Source organism: Vanessa cardui, chromosome 1, assembly GCF_905220365.1.
Source record: "Vanessa cardui chromosome 1, ilVanCard2.1, whole genome shotgun sequence".
NCBI classification, from domain to species: domain Eukaryota; kingdom Metazoa; phylum Arthropoda; class Insecta; order Lepidoptera; family Nymphalidae; genus Vanessa; species Vanessa cardui.
In genome coordinates, this window is record NC_061123.1 from 8,120,383 (window position 1) to 8,139,456 (window position 19,074).

A 19,074-nucleotide genomic window follows, 5' to 3' on the forward strand; every position below is an offset into this window, starting at 1 on the left:
TTTAGCTTCTTCTTCATTGCAGCTTATCATCATCACTTTTTATTGGACATAGGTAAGGTATGATAAAAAGTATTATATTGATATAAATTAAATACACAATTTGAAACAATAGTGGTTACCATGAAAAGTTTGTAAAATGTTTTAACATAAGTTTACCTTCTATTATATAACCTGTGTGGTATAAGTTCGAAACAAACAAACTTTAAGTCCTAACCGTTAAGATAACTTAAACGTAACAGCCTGTGGCCTTGAGTTTAGTCACGTTAAAGAAATCGTTGATATTACGGGCATGGAGTAAAACTAAGTAAAGATAGAGGAGTAGCGGGGGCGCAAGGACGCGGCGGGGCGAGGCACGGGCATTCCGCCCTCAGTGCCACGGAGGCTGCAGGCTACGACGCCGCCCGCCCTGCGTCGCGCTTACAAGCTGTCATAACACTTCTACATCCACTCATTGTTTTTATTCTTAATTAATTTTTAAATGTAAAAGGAAAATTGAATCAAAAGTATAATATGAATAAGTGATGTGCAAAAAGTTGTTGTTGGCGATTCATGCTGTACGACCGGATGAAATTAATATCCTTTTAGATGTAAGCTCGATTTAAGTTTCATGCATATGTATATTTATATGATCGCCTTTTTATGATTATTATGATACTATATAATATCTTTATTTTTCTGAATATACATAGATAGACATTCCATATATAGTATCAAAAAAGGTTCGATCGTTTGGTATTTTTTTGGAATTTTTAAGATATATTTGATGTTATACTTAATTATTATTTCTGATTATTTACTATTTGTATGTTTTATTTTATTTTTATCTTTTCATAAACAATATGTAGATTAACAAACAATAGTTAGATAGATACGACTTGATACTCTTCGATTTAAATTTTATAACAAAATTATTTTTAAGAGATTTCTCTTTTTGGTTTTCCCCGTTTTGATTTGAAGAGGGTGCCTCAATAGAGACAACAGCTTTCCAATTGTAGATGTTTTGACTTAGAAGTGCGCACCTGTACCTATTGATGACGAAAGCTTTTGGGACAGCATTTAAATATTCATTATAAGGGCCTTTGGTAATGCTATAAGCCGTTTGTATGATCCTTGATATTCTGCTCCTTATAGGTAAATAATAATAAATCAATATAATTATTAAGCATAAGTACTATTTTGAAACGTATATAATATAATAAATAAAATTAATAATATTTGAAGACAGAATAAAGCAAAGGTATATTGGATTGTTTTGGCAGGAGATGCAGTCCATCGTTTAACGTTGAACCAGTGCCAAACAAACCTAGGACATCAAAAATGCTGTAATTACAATACGCGCTTTAAATAACCAGATATGTTTTATACGATGAATGTTATACCGATTTTGGTGTTATTTTTTACGGTTATTAGTACTGGTTTTGGTGATATAAAAGATAATTTGACAAATGAAATCAATGTAGCGCCTACATCACTAACTCCGACCACATCGTTACCTACTGAGCGTACCCAGTCTACTAAGGCTAGCGTAAAGCTATTAGAGTCTACAGAGCCACTCAGTGTAGCTGCTCTGACAACAAAAGAAAGCGCTAAAACAACGAACGAAAACGTTACTACAGAGAGCCCGACCACGATTCGCAAAGTAACAACTCAAGTGTACGATAGCACAAAAGGCTCGCTGAAAAGTGCAAGAAGGCAAAAGTTAAACACTACATCTAGTGCACTTGGGAGTGCAGTACATTCTTCAACGCGGCTTCAAGATCGCCTAGGGGCTTTAGACTGCGATCTACCCGTACTGCCGAGAGAGTCGCGTTTGTGGCGAGGCAATGAGACACACGAGCTTAATTTACCGGTCACCGTAAGTTTTTAAAGATCTTTTTAATTTATATTAATCTACATAAATTTAAATAGCTAATTTTATTTTATAGTTTAGTAATATTTGTTTACATTTGTTGACTTTATCCTTTCTATCGGATTTATATATTTTATATAGGTTTAGGAAGGCACAGGCTTTGTGGACCTCCTGATGAAAAGTGGTTAACATTGACTTAAATTTTGACAATGGCCGGATAATTATCTAAATGTCAATAACACTTTCATTGCGCAGCAAACCACGTAGACTAAGATGATATGTTGCTCGTGCCCACAAGCCAACTGGCTTTAAAAACAGAAATATAAAGTTTGACAGTACAAGTACTTTTTGAAAGTAATGACTTTTATCTTCCCTAACCAACTTGCATAAAACTTTACCACGTGTAAATATTATTGTGTCTTGTTACTCCTACTAAAAGCAACATAATTATGGAAAAAATAAAGAGTTTTTAAATTAAGGCAAACATATATGCCTCAAATCGTCAAGTGGAAAAGGTTTTCTACTTAAATAGTTTAAGACATTCAAAGAAATATGTCGTGTCCTCATTTCTGTTAACAATCCTAAGTGTGGTATTCTAAGCTTTAGCAGAATAAACGCATAAAGATATTTTTTCTCATAATACGCAACTTATGTAGTATATGCAATTTGCATGCAAATATTAAAAATGTAGTATATAAAGTAATTTGTAAGTTGCAGGTAACATAATAATGTTAGAAATATTCTTGATATTTTCACATGTATTTTATATAGTATATCTACATGTATAAATTTTTATAAGTGGTATATTCTAATACTAATAGTCGCCCGCAACTTCTCTCGTGTTTTGGGGTGTTGGTTGTCATGTGTGTTAAGCAAAAAAAGTAGCCTATATTTTGAAATAAAATTAGTTTTAACGGATTTAAATCGCGTAGTAATCGGGTAGTCTACCCGCGACCACGAACGCTGTAAAGTGCTCGAAACGTCGGGATGATAAAAATAATTAATATACGCGATTTAAATCCGTTAATAGGTACTAGTTTTATTTCAATGTGTAATAATCACGAAAATCTAAGACAACATTAGCCTATGTTTTTTTGGAGTTCAAGTTTGCATCATACCAAATTTCCTCAAATTCGGTTCAGCGGTTTGATCGTGAACGAGCGACAGACAGACAGAATTACTTTCAAGTTTATAATAATATAGATATTAACATAATAACGCAATTATATCAAAGCTATCTATAGATATATAGTGCACAATAATAATAATGAAATGTAAATCTCCACTGTCATGATAAAGTATTAAATTAAAATAATAATTTTTCATTCACACAAATGCACGTATGAAAACTTAAACTAATTATTATGTTGGCAATGATTTTCAAATTCTATAAGTATAAGCGTATTTACTTGCATAACAAAGTTAAATAAAGTTATAATAAGAAACGAGACTTATAACAATTATGCGCTACAAAAGAAAATTAACATTGAACTTTAACATTAGCTAGAGACGGAGCATAAATAACAATATTATGTTGCCTACGCTCCTATTTGCAAATAGAATTGCATGCACTTTAAACTATAAAATAAGTATATATGTATATGTAGCATCGGCTAAATTCGTAAAGCCGATCACATCCGAATTAAGTACGATATAACAAATTATCAATATTTATTTCGTATGTGAATATGATCTTTGCGCAAACGTAATACCTTGTAATATCATATGACTTAGGTATATTCGTCAATTCGACACGTCGATTTACATGCACTTGCTTTCTCGGACTGAAGGATCGGTCGGATCTGACGCGGGAATCTATAGCGACGAATAGCGTCAAATGGCGCGATAGGGAGCTATTTCTATTGGTTGTGTAAATCGGCAGTAATCGGTTTTATTGAATTTCCCGATGCTACATCTAAGTTTTGTCGTACTATACTTAACTGTAAATCGTATACTTATTCGTATTGTTTTTCTAACATATGTATGGTTATGTTTATAATGAACACACACACACACACACATTAATATTGGTGTAATTTTTTGGTATGGATGTCGGAGGAATGTATGAGCGGACGCGGTGAACGCGAGGAGGATTGTTCTCCGGTTATCGTGTCATGGGAGGGATCTGCTGACATTCAAAGTGGTGATATCCTTATCGTCCGCATCGCATACTTTACTCCAGTTGATACTTCAGTTCACATCGATGGTGCAAATGAAACAACTGACTCGAACTCTTCACATAACGAGGATAGGTGGGTTCATACATATTAATAGAAAATCTATACCTGGTACAGAGGATTACTCAGTGACCCGTAGCGGTCGCATGATGCTTTTAACATTTATATGTTTATTTATGGTAATGTGGGACGAATATTTACATTTATTTATTTTATATGTCGTTTAATCAGAAAAGAAACGATAGAACACTATTTTCGTTTACAAAAATAATTCCTTGTAGATCACACCATGCTATACTCCAACCTGCAGTGTATCAGGTAACACGGCAAGGTCATGAACACTGCGATGTTTCTGATGGAATGTTACTTGACATTACACCTCTCGATGAAAAGGCTGCGAAAATTTTTACACTTTACGATAAGGACCTCACAGAAGGCGTGAACTTGTTAATAGGTGAGTTAGTGAGTAGAAACCTTTGTTATGAAGTTTTAAACAGGGTTATTGGTAATTCGACGTATTACCGTTAAAAGGTGATAAGGGTGACTATTTGCGATAATTTTAACCCCCATATGCATGGTGCAAAATTGAACAAATTTCTCGAAAATGCAACTTCAAAAATGTATTTAAAAAAAGTATTAATTGAAATCTATTTTTTGTTCTGTGTTATAAACTGTAACTATTAAACACTGGTTATTTGTCAATATAACTAAGACAGACTAAGTTATAACTAAGACATTATTGTATTTCTACACAACTAATATTTTATTTTGAAATAACATTTCGTACTATACATCCGCGTGAAATATGATGAAATATTGCAGCAAAAACTGAAATATTACTAAGCAACCAAACAAAACATCGCGTCGGTTGGTAAAAACAAAAACTATCAACAAAATATCTGTTTTATTACTACTATTAATACGCACTGAAAACAGTCAATAAAATGTAAAACATATATTCCGTGAAATTAAATGTAGTACTTACTTTTCGGTATTTGCATTGTGAGCTGTTTGTAACACCAGGAGACAATAAAAATATTTTTACAGTTGTATCCGAGAACTGGGGATCCCATTGCGTCCGTTTAAAGGTAACCGTAAAATCGGATAACTGCGGTGAATCTCAAGACTGTTCCGGAAAAGGAGTTTGCTATACTAATGTTTCTATGGTAATTCAATAAATCATAATATATTTAACAGACATTTATTTATCATGAAACTATGGGAAAATTTATAAATATCTCCTACAGGAAGGTTACGAGTGCCAGTGTTGCCTAGGATACGTTGGGCCGCATTGTGAAGACAGGGACGTGTGCTATCCGTCACCGTGTTTGAATAATGGCATATGTGTCGACCTCACGCAACCTCTAAATGGCGCAAACTATCATTGCTTATGCCCATATGGTAAATATCCACATACAAAATATCTTTTGAAGTTTTATTTAAAGTTATAATTTTATCCTAATATTCCATAAGTAGAAAAATCTCATAAACAATCAAAAGAGAGCGTAGGCTTAATTTTGTTTTTATAACTAACTTAATAGAATGTTTATTTCTTAGTTATAGTTTTATCTACAAAGGCGCTAACATTTCAAAAATATGTATTAAGTTATTAAGTTAACGTTCTTTACGTTAACTTCATCCGAATATATTCAAGGTAATTTAGCTGTACCAATATATTTTCCGATTGCAGATTTTGGATAGTAGATTATTACGTTCTAATATATGTACTTTGAAGTATATTTAGCGTACTATAACTTCAGATCGCTTTGAGTTCATTTAAAAAATATATCAGTTTAGATTTTATAGAAATTTATTTCAATAATATTTTAATAGTTAGAACTGTCTTATTTAGTATTGCATTTTTTATATATTTTTTCTTATAATGTTAAATAATAAATTAAAACTTACGGTTATTTAAGACTTATCATTACGTAATCAAAGAGTCGAAAATACAATTCGCATTTGCGTAATCGCACACCCAATTAGCTACGCGGTACCCTTAAAAGGTTTACTTAAATTCGAATAGCACCGATAAATTTATTTTGTCCATATTAAGCTGAAAGTTAATTTTATTAATTAATCTTGCGTTCGAATTACCTTTAAGTTGTATCTGTTTAATTATTTTTTTTATTTCTTATTAAATAACACAGATTGAGGTGCTCAGTTAACATAATAGTTTTTATTATGTTAAAATACCTTTTTTATTAAATACTAACGACTCGCCCCTGCTACGCACGGGTGCAATGCTGAAACTAAATATACTAAACAATGTGTTTATTTACGACAACACTTTAAACTACTATTTATTCTACTATATTGTGTATGTATTTTATACAAAAAACCTCCTCTCGAATCTTTCTCTATATATTAATAATATTAAAGACCTAACCATACATAAGGACAGACAGCGGTAAACGTCTTTGTTTTATATTATGTAATGATAATGGCAATAATGATGATATAAATGTGTGTAGGATTTACTGGAAGAAAATGCGAAAAAGATCCATGCTATTCAGGACCTTGTATCAATGGAGGATCATGCATGAGTATGGCAATGAATGGATCTACAACTTTTCACTGCGCTTGCACTGAACAGTGGACGGGATCTAATTGCGAACTTCCCGTTACCGGAGGCGCATGCGCATCTAATCCTTGCAATAAGGGTATTTGTGTGGAACAAGTTGATAATGAAATAAAAGAACAGAAATATCGCTGCTTTTGTAAACCAGGTAAGGATTATCACGTTTTTAATATACATTATGTTAGCTTTATTAATAGTATCTTTATATATTTTTCTTTTATTTTTCCTATGTTCTATGCATTCTACAAAATATATTACATTTATTTGGGTATAACTTTTAAGATGATGGTTTTTCTACATACATACAACACAGTGTTTCATATAAAGTAAGAATAAAATATTATACGCGTCTAATGTTAATTAGAAGTTCCGTTTTTAACAATTTCTTAAAAATGGAACCAATATATTATAAATCACGTTGATAATCATTAATAAAAATACTTAAAATACTATATTAGGTATGTATATTGAATATATTACATTTTTTAACAATATTGCTTTTTATTTAAGTAACATTTCAGCGAAATTTTTTTTACATAAATATTTTAAATTAGAATGTGTATGTAGAAAAAACAGCTTCTATGTAATAATAATACCCTATAACGAATCTGTTAGAAGCCTTTTATTACACGTCATCATTTCTTAATTATATTGCACAGTAACAGCCACGGAAAGCAAAAAGGGTCAGGATATAGTGTAATAAATTGTTCAAACTTAGTCAATTACAGTCAAACCGACAAAGATCCGGGTAGCAATATTATTTGGGTGATTAATATGAAACGCTTTTGGAAGGCTGCCCACTAGTTCTCTCCGAGCAACTTCTCATTTAACGTCTTTTTTAAAAGTGCTATTTAGACAAATTAAAGTAATGAAAATTGTAGCAAAATATTTTATCATTATTTTAATACTAATATTAGGTAGATGATAAAAAAGCTCATTTATATATACGATTCAAAATATCTACTTAAAATTTCATTGAAAGTTTTGTGTTTTTATGCTCTTAGTAGACGCACAGGCTAATGGGCTACCAAATATTATTTGGTTACTTCTGCTATGGGCAGTGTGCATTGTCTTTGAACATTGGCGCCGTAAGAAATTTTAGCCTTTCTTTACATCGCTCATGTGTCACCAACCTTGGGAACTAAAATGTTATGTCTCTTGAGCCCATAGTTACACTGGTTTACTTATTCTTCAAACTGGAATACAACAAAACTAAGTATTGCTGCTTGGCAGTAGAATATATGTTAATTATATGGTAAATACTACATACTTATGTTATTCCGCAGCACAAAGCCCGACCACTGGTACTGCCACCAAGTAAAATTAAAATATACTAAGAAAATATACTAAGAAAATTAAAATAATTTCTTCGTAGAAAGGTCTTTTTTTTTAAATGGTTGCGAAACCGAAAATATTTCTTTCAAAAATATATGTTGATTTTGAATACATAACTAAAACTCATACACAAATTAATATCTGTTTGATTTTTTTATTATATATTACTATAAATGTTATTTATTTACAAAGTTTTTATAGTTGTAGTGATGATTAGTGATAAACTTATTATTTTTATCGTTATCATTACATTTTATCATCTTCGCCGTCTCTAAATACATACGTATTCATCGACAGTGTAAATATGTATAAATGTTTTATCGTTGCTTAGCAGATTGGCCTAAATTAATGAAGACAGTTGTTTTTCCGCCAGAAAAGGAAATTTAGGAGGAATGAGGGCAAACAGTCCCTTGGGATGAATACGTAAAAGCAACTTTATAGGTTACCTAGCTGCGTTCAAGCATATAAAGATATTTATTTAATCCTTTATTTTCATCATGCTATTTTTTAGGGAGAAAGTAAAACTGAATATAAGAATTCCCTACATATTTTGAATATACTGAAAATAAACTTCGTATTTTATTTTCTGGATGGTCTCCAATTAGAATAATCATAAAATTTTGTAATATAATTGTAATCCGACTTAATGGGTCGGTTTACAAATACTCTATTCATAACTATTCAAGAACTTGCAATGAAATAAAAAAATAATGGTAAATAATAGTATTTAGTGGATTTATAACATCAATATACAATTATTCAAATAGCTCTTAAATTCATAATTCCATCGTCCAATATTCTGTTCGCCAATCCACGTTCAATCGATGTGAAGCTTTCTTATTGTGTTTTGGCATATTGCCATTTTTTAACTCTCATCCGTAAAAGTCGAGTAGTTTTAACATTTACGATACAATATTGGAGAGATGAAAGGAATGCAAATAATAAAAATACGAATTATATAATATTATATTACTTAATATCACTTTAATAAACTGTTTATATTTAGTATACGATACCAAAGAAATAGGGTACCCTAAACTTATATTTCTTGTTATTTATATGTTACATATGGGCCAAGATATAGTTGATGATCACAGCCTCAAATACGGGAAAGTTTCACGGAATCTTCGAGTGCTTTATATACCTGTGTTAATATAATAAACTATTTCGTGTGTGTTAAAGGAGGAAATATTGTAAGAAAACTTGCAAGCATCGGAAACAAGTTATATACATACATATATCCGAACTAGAGTAGCTTCTTGGAATACACTCCAAATATTTTTCTTAAGAGAAGAAGGCTCTTGTGGCTCTTTAAGTAATCTATTAATCACAATGCCCTAAAAAAAAACGATTTACGCCTCCCTAACATCATAAATAGTGCTAATCTTAATGTGTCGACCCTTCTTTCCAAGTTACGAACCATTTCACTTAACTAAGTGAACGATCTCTCTACTAGACTTCATTTAATAGAACAAAACTGACTTTGGGATAATTATTAGTATTAATAGTATTCCAGAGATTAATTTGAAAATCTTTTGGTAAAAAAATATGCACTGTCATTTCACGAGAACGAGACACGAAGTAACCCAAGACCGAGTAAATACATTTAGACGATGTGTCTTTAGTGTATTTGTCTATCAATTTTACTACAAGTCATAGTAAGTAAATTTGTATGGGCAAGGTTAATGTGATATTTAACTCGAATCTTACTATACTTACTATATCGTATCATTCTACTCATACATATTGTACGAGTATGTACTAGTATTACACAGTGCATTTACTAGTTGTGAGTATGTGTTTGGTTTTTGTAAAATACGTTATTTAAATAATCTATTTTTGAAGATTTTTAAGACTATACCGAAAACTAATTTAAAAACAATATAAAAAAAATACTATTTCCGTTTTCCTAATATCGTGGCACTGTTTGTATTGTTTGTGCATGCATTACCTACGCGTAATAATTGCGTACATAATTAAACGAGGCGTGGCGTGCTTACCTAAATGAAATATTAAATTTTAAAATGGACAAGGTCCTGAGGATAATAGTACGTTTAGTTTTGTAGGACATGTGAACTGTAAGAAAAAACCAAGTGATCTCGATTACAGCCAAGCTTTTAGCCTCCCTTTTCCGCTTTTAGCTTTGCAATTCTAACATAATGTGTATACATAGAGCGCTTTTATGGGCTTCTGTATTAAGCCGTGATATTCGAGCCTGAGATATCAAGTCTCATGGGTTTTTCTATGGTGTAGTTGCTATCAAGAAACAAAAATAGTTATATTTGCTTTGTAACGTCTAGGTTAAACGTTTTTATATACTAATAACACATCTTCATTTCGACCGATATACCTAATTATTAAATAAATAATTTAAATTGATGAATATGATAAGTTGGTTTTCAAGTTATTTTTAAAGAGCCCGTTAAAGATCGTCAAGAAATCATTTTATTTTATTTATGAATAAATTAAAATCCGACTATCCGATGCTAATGTTAATATAAATATGTAGATACTTCTTATGTATATATCAGTGTATTTTGTATTATTAATTTAAAAAAAATAATCTTCATTTATATTGATAATATTTTTCTAATATGAACGCATATATCTACTTATTTATAACTATTTGAACAGTAAAATATAAATATTTATATAATAGCATATTATATGTTTGCAAATTAAACTAGCATATATTATTTAGGATATACGGGCGACCAATGTGAGTTGGAATACAATGAATGTGAATCGTCACCTTGTGTGAACGGCGGCACGTGCACCGACCGCGTCGGCGCATTTGAATGCTCGTGTGGACGCGGCTACACAGGCGACACTTGCCAATTGAAGGTGAATAAATTGATCTCTAAATCAATATTCTTAATATAAGGACTGCTATATTGAATCTGATAATCGTCAAACTTATTGCAATAATTTTAAGTATATAGATGAATACGTAACGATTTTCATTTGTTTAAAGCCTATATTAAAAACATTAATAAAGAATTCGTATTATTCTAAATGTTTTAAAAGGGCATAGATTCGAGTATTCTTTTTATTGTGTATGTTTTATGTAAGTAATTAAATAAATTGCCAAATAGTCGAGTAGATTTGCATGCCACCTATGATTACTAGAAATTATAGTTCCAATAATTGGTAGTAATTAATATTACATCAAATAATACCTACTTAAATAAATTACAGCTGTCTTGATTTAATCTGATATATTTAAATCAAGGTATTTTACCAAGTATGGTTATGTAATACTTTTTGACTACATTTAAATATTTTCGTATACTATATATAGTATGTTATCTTTAAGAGAGCGTCTCGCTATAATTTATTCAAGAGAGAGGAAGGGCGTTCTTTCGTTGATATATGCACTTAAAAGTAGAACGATGAAATTCAATAGGTATAAATTATACATATATAATAAGATACCGGTAAATATAATCAATTTAACATTGACAAAATTTAAAAAGTTTTAGTAAGACTAAATTAATAAATAAATCTTATTCATTAAAAGAGTACTTTTTAGATAAAAACGCCTGGAATTAGGCTCGGATTCCAACACAGAACACTAATTATTATAAAGAACAGCATTGTAAATATGTTTATTTGAAAAGAGCAACTATGCGAGTTTTTGTCGTTTCTCGCTAGAGGCTGCCTTCCGAAACGGTGGTAGTACACATTTAATTAACGACAATTCAAAAATGCCTCATTGTGAAGTTTATTCAAAATAAATTTGATTTGATTTAATATAATAGTATTTAAAAAGATTTATTACAAATTTGCTTAAATATAAAATAAAAATTAAGATAAAGTAAATCGAATTGTTTCGTCCAGTAATTAATAAATAATTGAAATTAAGCTTCAAGAGAGTTAATTAAAACAACGTTTTCCAGTCTTTTAATTATTTTCAATAGGTTGATCTGTGTTCTCCTAACCCCTGCCCTCCACAACGGTACTGCACGGACCATGGAAATAGTTACTCTTGCGAATGTCCCAGTGGCTTCGTTGGAGAAGAATGCCACATACCAGCCACGTCGGTAAGGTTTACATAATTATTTTTAACCGCAACATTTAATTTCATGGTAATTAGGAAAAATATTAGTTAGTATGTCAAGAGTATTTTTTTTTTGAGTAAGAGCTTCTGTACCATATTTCTCACAACTGGTGCGAATTTTAATTTCGTTTAACAGCATCGCGTTTGGCTTTTCGTTTTGAAAAATTAATTAGTTGAAATTTAGTAACTTTTTAAATTATTTAATGACGATATTAATTTATGCTAGTGGCTTAATGGCCATAATTCATTGATAAACAAACGAGACACGAGATTTTAGAAGTGTAAGATAGAGATAATAAGAGAAGTACAAAAGTTTGAAGATATGCAGCTACAAAACTTATATGAATTTATTATTGTTACGTTTCGATGTAACCATTATTAAAGTATTTATAAAATTTGAAAGATCAAACAATAAAAGGCTTGGCTCGACGAAAACTTGTCACTATTACAATAATAAATCAAGTATATGACAAAAAATGCTTTTTGTTTTTTAATTTTGACATAGACATGTTTTATTTTATTTAATATTTGTAACTTATATTGTGTATATATTTTAGCTTTCTGCATTCTGAGTATTTTTTCCCGTTACATATTGATATTAAGATATAGATCTACATCGGATTTATCATTACAATTTAAACGAACGTAATCTCATGTATTTGTTTCTGTACTAGAATTGTTGTTTCAAAACAGATTAGAAATCGAATGTCATTTAACAACTGAGAGATCAGCACAAAGCGCCCGCGTGTAATATTATTATTCTTGACTCGATTGTTCATTAGTTAACTAGAAGGCTTTCAAGCATTAACTAAGCGTATAAAGCTTCTCTAGTATACTGATATAGAAACATAATTATTCTATACATACAAACACTAATAAGTTTTACAATCAAAGTACATACATGGATATCGAGTTTTAGAGAGACAATTGGCTTTGCTATACAGTATGAAACCATAACGAACAATTTACCATACAGGCTTGCGATAATAATCCTTGTGCTCATGGCGGTACGTGCTGGAGTGGCGTGGACTCCTTTTACTGTTCCTGCAGACCGGGATATACTGGGAGACTTTGTGAAGGTTTGAATTACTATATATATATTTATGCGGTATTATGATAATCCAAAACTAGTTTTCTATTGTGTTCTCTTTATTGTAACCGTTTTAGTTTTAGAATGAAACGCGTAAACCTTTACATAATAATAATCATCTAATGATATGATCTAATAAATAATTTTAGTGATAACATTAATTATGCAATGTTAAACAAATAATTATTCTTAACGCTGTTATTAAATGCAATGAATATATAATTATAAAAATCTTATATATCATTGCTAGATGTACGAGGCATTTGCTTAATCACGTCTAAAAGCCTCTTTAGTCACCTAATGGACTCAATTAACTTCATCGAAATGCATATAAAAATATCTTTTATATTCGACATACATACATCAGGAATTAATAAGCTTTCAAATGAAACCTTATCAATGATAGCAATAACGAACACTTTCAGAGGACTTCATTCTCGAATCGGTTGTGGATGGTGAGAGTGAGTTAGGCACGGAGTCCCGTGGTGGCGGAGGCTCCGTCCGTGAGCTGCACTTGCCGCTCGGTCTCTACCACGACCGTCTGCACAACGTATACATCGCGGCGGGAACCCTCGGCGCGGCTATTGCTATTGTTGGTGTCGTGGTAAGAATTACAGAAGAATATTTTTATTGTATGAGTATAATAGATATGTGAGACATACTTTTACTTGTAATAGGACTTTGTGCAAGCCCAACTGGGAAGGTACATCAGCTAATTTGCCGCGAAGCAGTACTTAGTGTTGTCGTACTCCAATTTGAAGGGTGATTAAGCCAGTGTAACAACAGGCACAAAATACATAATATTAACAGAATGCTTTATATATCTCACAGCGCTAGTGTCTATGGGCTATGATGATGACTTGCCATATCAATATTATGTGAATATGGCTTAAAATATTGCGATTGAGATCTGAAATGTTAAAATTGAAGTAATTTAAATGTTATTTCTATATATCACGATGTTTATAATATGACAGTTGCAAATTTTAATTGAATTTTCTCCTTTTGATTAACTGAAAACTTATTTAGAAAATCAATATAGTTTTCCTTGATATCACTTCAGGTGACAGCGTGTCACTGTCGAGTCAACAAGACATACTCACGTCTCCTGTCCCGCTTGTCCCGCGCATCGGAGCCGGGCCCGCCGCACCACTGGTTGCAGGACAAGCGCGCCCCCGCCGCGCCCTTTCACCCGCCCGCTGCGCTCGACACCACCGACATGTACTACACCCTCGACTTCAGCGATAGCCAGAGCTCCCCGCTCATACAATAGCCATCACTCGCGAACTGTTCCGATGGGGAACGGTTCAAAATACAAATATAACTCTCTTACAGTCGGAGACTTCGATTAGACGTACCGATAAAAAGCAATAAACCTATGAAACGATCATCAAGATCGTTTGTAATATTTTGATGTCTAAGATGCATTCGAGCCACTAGAGAGGCTTCACTCAATGTGCAAATATTATAATTCTGAAACACATACAGAGGTGAAATATTATGAAGTGCTATTTGTGTTAGTGCATTTATGCAGGTATTTTATAAGAATATCTAAACGAACATTTAAATGAATCGATGGTAAAGTTATTATTTTACTCTGTGATTATAGTAATCATGCTACACGAAAGCTCAATAAATTGTTGCTTGAATCGCTTCTAGTACGATGTAGCGAAGCCATTAATGGGCCCGGAGAGTGGAGCTTGAAAATATAAGGATAGAACTTTCTAACTTTAATGTAATTTTAGAAGATTTATAAAATTAATTTACTTTAAAAATGAAAGTTCTATTAAATATGTGTCGTGTTCGATTAAGTGTTTTATGTGTATTTTAATGTGTTAACTAACTTAAGAATCGGAATATTTTTAACTACAGATTTCATATGATATTCATTTTAGTTATAGAACTGCTCTTCAGATGAAAATCCAAAGTCGATAGAAAGTAATGAGTGCTAAGTTTATTAATTTATTCTTGTGACATGTGATAGAAATGTGGAATATAATTAATAAGTATTTGGTGAAATACATTTCTAGTTGTATTTTTTTTTAATATTCATTATTATTAATGGACAATTGAAGTGCCTGCATAGTACTGAAATATGAAGGCTTTTCGCGCCTGAATATAGTATGTGTTTATATACGTAGTCGGTAGTACAGATGTTTCTGTACGCACCTGTACCTAATAACTGTCCACTAAGAACGCACAAAATATGTATTACTACATCTTTGTATAATAGGAAAGGTATTCAAAATTGATAGTTTTTATATTTTCTGTGTAAACATTAAATAATCTATGGAAAATTATTCTTAGTGGATAGTAAGCGAAATGAAATGACTGACCTTCAGCATAGTTGCTTTTACTGAACTTATCTTTAAATCTTGTTCAAATTTTCTTCTTAGTCTAGATCATAGAAACTTCTACTTTTTTTCTTTATTCAATCATAGATTTAAAGAATAGATCGGAATTTCTCAAATATATTTCATCTTCATGCTTTTGTGGACTAAGCTTTTTAATGTAAATTTGCGATAATTGTTGTTGTAAATCGTAATTAATAAAGTTTATTAAATGAAACATTTTTAGTATTATTGGTTTTGTAGACGCATTCTATCAAAATTAATTTATTAAAAAAATAAATAGGTACCAATGTATGACAATCTTATGCTAATGGGTAAGTTATATTTAGATACCTATTCAAATACTTTTAGGTTACTTAATTTTTTTTTTCGTTATCTTATTCATTTATGTTTACTTTATAAAATTATTTTTAGACAATTCGTAGTATAAGGATAATGACAATAAAAATACCATTTATGTTTTGAAGAAAAACATTTTTATTTAGATTATAAACTTTGATAAAAATAATTATATTAATAATATTTTTATGACAACTTACAAATATTCATATAAAAGAATAACGTAACATCTATTCAATTTAAACTTAAGTAGATTAAAATTTTATAACGAAAATGTGCTACCACTTTCGGCATGTGTATAATAACTAGTGTGACTATCTCCACGAGGCGGCGGGTCGTGCGCGTGCGCCGGCGCGCCCGCGTCCATTTACTAACCGATTTACGCCGTCGTCCACTCCAATCGTCCAATATACACACGTTTTATAGTTACTCTGATAAACTTAAGCATTGCACAACAACGCCGCGGCGCACCGGCGACGCCCCGAGAACACGCCCATTGAACTACTATACTGAATTACGTATTTTATTGCTACTGACGTTTGTGACTTATGACGAGATTCAGAATCACGATCTAACATCAATGTGAGTAAACATTAAAGCTGCACAATTTATAACCATAAGTACATAAATAAATATCATTACGACGATACGTATAAGTAAGTACAATATAACACGATGAAAATCTTAGAGTCCGCCCCGCTCCGAACTAAATGCAGACTTTGAGCAATGAAATGCATAAACTTATAACATTTATAGAGATTCCAAATTTCTTAAAATAAAGTGGGAAGATATCAACGAGTGAGTAAAAATGTTAATATAATATGGAAGATATACAACATGCGTCGGACGGATGTCGCTAAACACCGAACGCGGTTCGTTTTAGAAAACAAAACAACACAATACATAAAATACGTAAATACCGAAATACGTACCAAGTTTTATTCTAATAAAATTCGATTTTACTTGCAACATGCGTGAACAATAAAAGACCTATATTAAAATTCTTAACACTAAATCATCAAGTAATCTAAACTATGTCATAATATGGCAGTTATTCGAACCGTCCGCACTAGGCACAGCACTTAACATAATAACTATCTTGGGTGACTTTGTCTACGACCAATCCTTTTAAGGAACAGAACCTGGTTCTGAATTTTGAATTAATCGGTGGAGAAAACCTAACGTATCTTCTGAGTTGTCAGATAATAAAATATATTTTCTCAAATCGATCATCTGAGTTAAACTTTAGATTTAAAAGTCGGCGCGGATCGAAAATTAAAGTTCTGTACGTGATAAATCTTATAAATACCTAAGTCTTGAACGGTTATATTCTATTCACATTATCAGATGTCATGGCCCGATGACTTATGTATCGTAAAATAAAATATATCAATATCTATTATGATTAAAATTGTAACATTGTATGCAAACCACTCCCGCTTATGAATGTTAAAGTTGTTCTGATGGTCGACAATGAGACTGCAAATGACAAAATATTATATCTAGCGTTTATTATGCGAAGTAACAACATTGTCTCATTTAAAATTTTAATTCGCCTTTACTGTACATTGATTATTGTTATTAATCATTTCCCTTTTCGATTTTAAAGGCAGTATCACAAGATCGACCGAGATGACGCCAAATAGGATTGATTTCACATAATTGTACTCTATATTCACACCTGGAATATTTCATGCAGTGTTCATAACATGTTCTAGTTATGATAATATTTTTAAAATGGAAACAACATTGTGACTGATCTTACAACTAATATCAACTTTACTAAATGAATGAATTGAGCGAGCTTATAAAGCAAACTTATCCATATAAAACTTAACAAAGTGGATGGCATTTAATTTGACTTAACTCACTTACATTAAGATATAAAAATTAATTATGACAAAGGCACATTATTTTTCTTGTTTACTGTAGTAGTATTAATCTACAATATTACATTTGTGACAAGAACTTTCTTACTTTATCATCATGGCAAGATTAAAGGTACCTGTTAAACGATAACTACATAAATCTAGTATGATAACCGAGTGAATGGCACACACAATTTAATTCGGAAGCAGATCATTATGTCCTTAAACAATTCGTTTACATATCTGTAACGATTATTCCAAAAAAGAAGCCAATGTTCACACTACCAAATAAAACAATCGTTTTTCTCGGCCATTACTATCTTTTAGAATGTTTCGTAAGGCACTAAGAGATAGATATATATATACAAAATGGTCCCGTCGCCGTTTATGAAACGGTCAACTACGATTTGTGACATTCGTTTTATTAATATAAACGTATCGTTGTTTTGATGTTTTTTCCTTAATAGTAAATTTCAACCTGAGATCGACACTTTAGAGACAACCTTATTTATAAATAATGAGCACATAATACGGAATGTTATGACACTGAATTTTAACGTTCACCACATTAGACGTTACACTTCTAATTTTAAGAAAAGATAAATTAAGAACACGGATAGTGGTGAACATTTTCCGATGCAGACGAATATGTTGTTACTAGAAAGTCTATTACAATCCAGGATGTATGCGACTATAGTGTTTGTATAGAATTTTTACAGTATATTGCTTTATAAATTTTCAATTCGTCTGCATGGGAATTGGGTAGAATTAAACGCGAATGCAGCACTAGCGTTAATGTTCTAGAGGCAACTCCACGAAGGTGATATCGTAGAGAGGCTCGTCTTCACTGGAGCTCGCTGGCCGCACTTCCAAGAGAAACAGGTCCTCGTTGCAATAGTATGCCAACATCTCGTCATCAATTTTGGCCGTAATCCTACAATAACGTTTTTGACAATTAGTCCTGGGAATGCACACTTCAATAATCAAGATAATAAAGAATAATTCCGTTAAAGATTAGATAACTAGTTAAGATATTAATATTGTATTTATGTAAACATTATTAATAAAAAGGAATATATTACTAATGCCACTCATTAGGGGGAATTAAGGTCAGCTAGGGAAACGGATGATGATATTTAATACTAAGCAAACATGAATTCCTCAAGGGGTCTCTTCATATTACAAGCAAGTGAAGTTAGTGGCGCGCCCTCTGATCAAGCGAGGCAATATTTAACGCGAGGCGGCCGGTATGTGTCAACAGAACGTTTAGAGGCCAATGAAAACCACTTACCCTTTCTTGTTCTTTCGATAAAGATTATTAATTGCCGAACTTGAAATTTTGTACTTATTCTCAATCTGAAAATGAGGAGAAAATAAAACAAATTACAATGGGCCTTCTGTTTTTAAACCGAGACGTCTCGTCT

At 31.6% G+C, this 19,074-nt stretch overlaps 2 protein-coding genes across 6 annotated transcripts in view; one reads left to right on the forward strand and one right to left on the reverse strand.

Moving 5' to 3' along the window:
* Positions 1 to 358: 358 nt before the first annotated feature.
* On the forward strand, positions 359 to 15,660 carry LOC124534376 (delta and Notch-like epidermal growth factor-related receptor). The gene is made up of 12 exons (XM_047110184.1): positions 359 to 587; positions 1,260 to 1,855; positions 3,899 to 4,101; positions 4,308 to 4,480; positions 5,074 to 5,192; positions 5,274 to 5,427; positions 6,501 to 6,755; positions 10,644 to 10,786; positions 11,863 to 11,985; positions 12,979 to 13,081; positions 13,518 to 13,696; positions 14,156 to 15,660. The coding sequence occupies exons 2-12, from the start codon at positions 1,355 to 1,357 to the stop codon at positions 14,363 to 14,365; spliced, it is 2,163 nt and encodes a 720-aa protein (XP_046966140.1). The 5' UTR covers positions 359 to 587; positions 1,260 to 1,354; the 3' UTR covers positions 14,366 to 15,660.
* A 2,059-nt stretch (positions 15,661 to 17,719) lies between these two features.
* Positions 17,720 to 19,074, reverse strand: part of LOC124532587 (protein grainyhead) — an 86,421-nt gene continuing 85,066 nt past the window's right edge. For 4 of the 5 annotated variants that reach the window (XM_047107688.1, XM_047107830.1, XM_047107599.1 and 1 more), the window contains 2 exons: positions 18,942 to 19,006; positions 17,720 to 18,584 (listed from right to left, as the gene is read on the reverse strand). In XM_047107688.1, coding sequence (XP_046963644.1) covers positions 18,443 to 18,584; positions 18,942 to 19,006 — 207 coding nt within the window. In that variant the 3' untranslated portion in view covers positions 17,720 to 18,442. The remainder of the gene's footprint in view (positions 18,585 to 18,941; positions 19,007 to 19,074) is intronic. The other variant, XM_047107754.1, reaches the window with a different exon arrangement.

Coding starts and splice junctions, on each gene's coding strand:
- LOC124534376 (XM_047110184.1), top strand. CDS start 1,355: ATGTTTTATACGATGAATGTTATACCGATTTTGGTGTTATTTTTTACG. Junction 11,986..12,978: donor GCCACATACCAGCCACGTCG/GTAAGGTTTACA, acceptor TTTACCATACAG/GCTTGCGATAATAATCCTTG. Junction 13,697..14,155: donor TTGCTATTGTTGGTGTCGTG/GTAAGAATTACA, acceptor ATATCACTTCAG/GTGACAGCGTGTCACTGTCG.